Source organism: Dermochelys coriacea, chromosome 16 (genome assembly GCF_009764565.3).
Source record: "Dermochelys coriacea isolate rDerCor1 chromosome 16, rDerCor1.pri.v4, whole genome shotgun sequence".
In the NCBI taxonomy this organism is placed as follows: Eukaryota; Metazoa; Chordata; order Testudines; family Dermochelyidae; genus Dermochelys; species Dermochelys coriacea.
Window position 1 is genome coordinate 15,237,405 of NC_050083.1, and position 6,000 is coordinate 15,243,404.

A 6,000-nucleotide genomic window follows, 5' to 3' on the forward strand; every position below is an offset into this window, starting at 1 on the left:
ATTTCAATGGGAATCCAGTGGGTGAGCATCAGAGGCCAGATTTTAGCAATTTAGATACCACTGTGATTTATCATACTAGAACTCCCTAGATAGGTAAGATTTGGCCCTCGGTTTTATGTGCTGAGTAGAGTTGTGAAACCATCTCGATTTGCACTTTGGGAGATTTTTGTCCAAGAAATCTTAGGTTTTCACACTTTTAAAAACATTGGGTTACAGGAAAAATTGAGCACACATTTGCAAAAAAAAAAAAGGGGGGGGGGAGAGCAAGGGAAGGCTTAAACCTTGAATTGATTCCTTCCCTTGAAATATTTGATGTGCTCTTAACATTATGTAGTGGCGCCTAGATGTTCTGCTGATGGGTGCTGTTGCAATAAAAATTCAGCTCTGCAGCCAATCACACTTTTGCCTCAGGTGACATTTTGCCATTTTTGCTATAAACCCAAAAAACTCCTCCCTCTGTAGGGAGCAGGGCAAGTGCAGTTTCAGGCTCTCTTCAGAGACCTCTGCCTATCCTGGATAGGGTAGAGTCACAGGGGCCAGATTTTCTACAGTCATCAAGTATCTGGGCCTGAAGATTTTACCTGTGTCTCCATGTTGGGTGCACAGGACAGGTGAACTGGGTATGCAGATGCCAGTTTGTAAATCAACATGTACTCACGCAAAATGGATGTGCTGGCGAAGTGTTCAGGTGCAGTTCAGACAGTCTGTTAGAATCTTAATCCTTTATTTTTGCATTTCCTGTGAACGCAGCTGGCCAGCTCTGGAGAGAGAATCCTGCTTGCACTGGGCTGCAAGATTGAAACAGTGATGGGGGAAGGCAATTCAGCCAGCCCACAGCCTAAATCCAAACAAGTGCGTAGGTTGGGGAATTGCAGGGGGATATGGGCTGGAACATGTGCTCCCTGAGTGACTGCACCATTTGTATCTATTTCTGAAGGCTGGGCTGTTTGCTGACTCTGTCAGAACTGTAATAACACCATGCGCCAATTCCCTCTGGCGTAGTGTTTCCCCAGGGCAAACAGCGGAGGATAAGAGAGCCAGGGAGGGCAAGGTTAGAACCTTTGCTTTGGTGTGTTGTTTAAATGCGCTGATTGGTATGTGCTCTAGCGCTGGGGTGAGCTGCCTGGCATTGCTTTCAACCCCGTGTGAGGCGCTTCAGAGCCAGGGCACCGCTGAGGCTGCTGCAGACGCATCATGGAATAAGCTGCTCAGTGGTGGTGGTGACCATGGTGCAGGGGAAGGGGACACCAAGCTGTAGTTTCATGTGGTAGAGAAAGGACCGGGGTTGGTTGTAATGAATATTATTGAGGCTGCTGGAGAAGGCACAGACAGACCCATTGGTTCTCTGAGGTTCTCTAGCTCCCAGGCAGACTCTCACAAGCTAAGCTGCCTATGTCGTTGCTAAGACCTATCAGCTATGGGCCACGGACTGCATTACAAACGTCATTTAAATGTGTCTAACTTGCCTCTTCATTAAGTCATGCATAAGTCCAGTGAAGCTAAAACAAGTGTCCATTTCAGAACAAGACAACCCTATCCCAGAGCCTCAGATCTTGCGGCCTATGCCCAGGGAGAGAGATGGCCACTTTCTTGGTTCATATGAGAGACCAACTACGAGAAATTGTATAATAGGCCCTGATTCAGTATATGCTTCAGTACTGTGCTGAATCGGGGCCATAACAGGCATGATGATAAGGGTTCTGAAGCTGATGGCCAGCAGTAGCTCATGAAGCAAAATAAGAGTCTGAGAACATGAGACCACTTGGATCACCGTCAGGGCTAAGCAAGACTTCCCCATAATGACTAGCCAAGCTGAACGGTTGCCTTCTGCAGCTGTTAGTTTTGCTGACACCATTTGGTTTCTTAACAAGAAACAACAGTGAATGGCTGGTTCAAAGATTGCTGGCCTATTTTTAAAATTCGTTCCACCTCCATGAAAAATCAGTCTTAGCAAATCTTGAAACACAAAGGAAACCCCCATCTATTCAAATACTATTACAGAAAGAACAGCAACAGACCTGAAATTCTATCTCTAGCTCCCCTCCTGCCCAGCTAGGGCATCACATATACCAGCGGTTCTCAACCAGGGATCTGGGGCCCCCAGGGAGGCCGCGAGCAGGTTTCAGAGGGTCCGCCAACTAGGGCTGGCATTAGACTTGTTGGGTCCAAAGGCAGAGAGCAGAAGCCCAACTGCATGGGGCTGAAGCTCGGTGCCTCAAGGCCCGCTACCTGAGCCAAAGCTCTAGCAACTGCCCTGCTTGCTACCCCCTAGCGCCGGCCCTGGCTTTTATATGCAGAAAAACAGTTGTTGTGGGCCGTGGAGTTTTTATAGCATGTTGGGAGGGCTTCAGAAAGAAAAAGGTTGAGAACTCCTGACATATACAATAAAGGAGTACCCACTGTTGCATTTCTTCTCACAATCTCATCATTGGTGCAAGATCTTTCTCTTGGGAGGCCCCCTGCTGTCGTGAACAGCCTCTCTGCATCACTCTGCCTCGTTGAATCTCTCCACCTCCATTCAAATCTCGTCTGTAAACCTCTCCTCTTCCTCCCCTTTGTCTCTGCCACTTGTGCTTAGGAATGGAATACTTTTGTTCCTTGTGCTCTACAGAGGATTTACAACACTGTTGCCTCTCATTTATCCTAAAGATCAGCTGGAATCAGAATCTTTTATCCCAGTCTACTGCCCTTTGATGGTTCTGATAACACGGGATCTGGAGCCAAACCACCCCTCATTTGGGCTTTGCAGAAACAAATTCCATCCTCTATATGCTACCTCTAAGTTACACCATTGCACTGTCTATGGTCTTGTGGTGCTTAGCTTTGCATGGGCTACGCTTTGCATGGAAGATGCTATTCAAGCTGTATTGAAATGTGTATTGGGAGGAGTGTGTATACAAGATGCATGTATTCATGGTAGACACTATGCAGGGAAGAACACAACTGGCAAAGATGCCATCTTTGCAGGTATCTGGTATAACCCGTGGGTCAGAATTGGCTAGCTAGTTGGAACAAGAATATTACAGAGCAGCAATAAGGAGTTGAGATCTTCTTATTCCCGATTATCTGAATGTATATCGTGATCCCCTTCATGTGCATTGCTGTTTTACTGTCCCTGGACTAACTAACCTCTCTTAAGGAGAAACCCCATTTAACCAAATAAATTTCCTGTCCCCTATTCTATTTGGATAAAGAGGGTTTTGTTCCTGTTACTAGCTAGCTAACTTAAGGTTTTCTGTAGCATTCATCATTCCTATTCAGGGGAGCAGTTCAATTGATGTCAGTGGGATTACTCACCCAAGTAACATTTTGCATGATTGGGCCCTTGTTTTTGTCCTCATGGCTGAGGTCTGTCAGTATCTGGGATAACTGCTTACCTTTGTTGTTTGCCATCTCCTGGGTATAGAAACCCTCTCCCTCCCCCCCTCCAATCTTGGCAAAATCTTGGCAGTTTCAAATAAGAATAGTCTTAGTCAGTTCCTGAGAAAATAGGCAACTGGCTCTCTGACATTCCTGCGGATGGAGCAGGCTGTGCCTGCTATGGTATATATCTGCTGTCATTGTAGCTCCTTCCCAGCAAGGAGTTGAAATCAGCCTCTACCTAATCAGAAACGCTGCAGAAAGGCAGATGAGGGGATTAAACAAATTGAAGAATAAAATCAACAGCACCTGTCTGAGGGAGGGAAATGAGTGAGATGAGGATAAGCTCCACCGGAAATTACTTCCGGACAGGAGCAATTAAGGCAGAGGAGCCAGGAATGATATAGAAACCACCTGTGTGGCATTCAGAAAGCAAGAACTGTCTGTCTTTAACATTTATACAGGGGAGTATCTCTCACACACACACTCACACACACACTCACACACACACACACACACACACACACACACATATATATTTTCGGGGGGGAGGGGAAACGTCTGTCTGCATCATCTGGACCATCTCACGCTCATGTACATGAGTTTGTCCTCTCTGTCCTCCAAGCTAGGCCTCAGAAGAAGCAGCTTTTTCCAAATCCAGCCCAAATGTCACAAATATTTTCTTTCTTTCTTTCTTCATTCATTCCAATAGCCAGTTTTCTAAAAACCAAAACAGCCTGACGTAAAATTTGCAGCCTTTGCATGTGGGACACAGAAAGTGGAAATGGACTAGAAATCGCAGTGATGTGGATTGCTCTTTTTTCATTGCTCCAGCCCTAGAGAATGCGAAAAGAAAATAAGTGAGAAGTTCATGGGAATTGTGACCACATTTCATTTTTAGTTCATCAAGGTGGTGTGTGTTATGCAGATGAGGCCATTTTCTCAATTATATTATTTTTAACCCGTCACTATCCCTTAATGTCCTCCCACTAGTGGAATCCACCAGTTCAATAGAATTCTGTGGGTGTGGGGAGGAAGAGGCTGTTGTATTTGTGAATGTGTGTTGTTTTTTTGTTTTTTTTAAAGGCTCGCGAGAACAAGGAATTAAATAGCTCTGGCATGAGCTAAGCCTACTTGAAGGCAGAGATTGCGTAAACTTTCCCCAGCCAGCTCTGCTATGGCAGCGCAGTCCTCCTGACTTGCAGCCTCAACCATCTGTACAGCAGAATGTGCTGTATTGTGGGATAGTTTCATTGGCACGCAATTGGGGACAAAGCTAGAGAGCCGTTGTCTAAGCATAGGGCTAGGAACTCTGTAGTTTTAATCCCCGCACTACCACTGACTCGCTCTGTGATCTTGGGGGAGTCCCTTGTCTTCTCTGTGCCACAGGCTCTCCTCCTGTGAGAAGAGGATACAATATTTGCCTACCTCACGGGGGATTGGGAGGTTCAGTTCATGTTTGTAGAGTGCTTTGGCGATGACCAGGGCTGAGGGCGCCCATGCTCATTTTCATCTAGGCTGAGATTTGAACTCAGGTCTTCTGTGCAAAGACAATTATTGCCCCAGCACAGATGCTGCCCTGAGATCCTCCCTTTCCCTGGCTGAACATCTCATAACAGTGACCTGTCTGCTTGTCTTCATGACCTTTCCCGCTTTCTCCCTTGTTTTGCAGCCTTGCTCCTGGACATCATTATTGTGGCAGGATTGCAGAAGCTGGCCAAGCGACGAGGCCCATACGATGTTCACCCCGGCCTCTTGGACTATCTGACCATGGACATCTATGCTTTCCCAGCAGGCCATGCCAGCCGAGCTGCCATGGTGTCCAAATTCTTTCTCAACCACCTGGTTTTGGCCATCCCACTCCGGATCCTGCTGGTCCTCTGGGCCTTCTGCGTGGGGCTTTCCCGCATCATGATTGGACGGCACCATATTACAGATGTCCTCTCCGGCTTTGTCTTTGGCTACTTGCAGTTCAGGCTGGTGGAGTTGATGTGGATGTCTTCCAACACGTGTCAGATGATAATATCAATCTGGTGAACACAAGAATCCCTGACGGAAACTAGCAGACACTTTAAGATTTTCTCTCTCTCTCATTATTTTTTTAAATATAATTCTTCATATTTATTGGAAAAAACTTAACTTCCATAAGTAGTAGTAGTCTTTTTACTGTTGCCCCCCTGCCTGAAAAAAAATGTTTCTTGAAAATGGTTAGGCTTCAGCAATCAAGGGCCAGCCATCACCGTATTTTGGCCACTTTTTAAAATCCCATTTGGATGGTAACCGATCTAAGCAGTACAGAAAACAAAATGTCAGGTTTCAGAGTAGCAGCCATGTTAGTCTGTATCCGCAAAAAGAACAGGAGTGCTTGTGGCACCTTGGAGACTAACAAATTTATTAGAGCATAAGCTTTCATGGGCTACACAAAATGAGTTCTCTTTGGGTGGTGCACATCTGATGCCCAGGTGTGTTCTCAGAAAACGTGTTATCCCTTTGGGATGCATTAATTAGCTTCTTGGAGGCAAAATGTTTTGGGGCAAAGTACTACAGCGCTTTTTCTGTCTGCCAGCCCAATGATTGTGTCTTGTACCAGACCAGGCGCACTGCTGATGCCTTACAGATAATAAATAATCATAAAACTTC

General features: G+C 46.0%; 1 protein-coding gene across 2 annotated transcripts in view; it reads left to right on the top strand.

Moving 5' to 3' along the window:
• Nucleotides 1–6,000, top strand: part of PLPP7 (phospholipid phosphatase 7 (inactive)) — a 45,997-nt gene extending 39,997 nt beyond the window's left edge. For both annotated transcript variants that reach the window (XM_043498680.1, XM_038374988.2), the window contains one exon: nt 5,033–6,000. In XM_043498680.1, the coding sequence (XP_043354615.1) occupies nt 5,033–5,397 (365 nt within the window). In that variant the 3' untranslated portion in view covers nt 5,398–6,000. The remainder of the gene's footprint in view (nt 1–5,032) is intronic.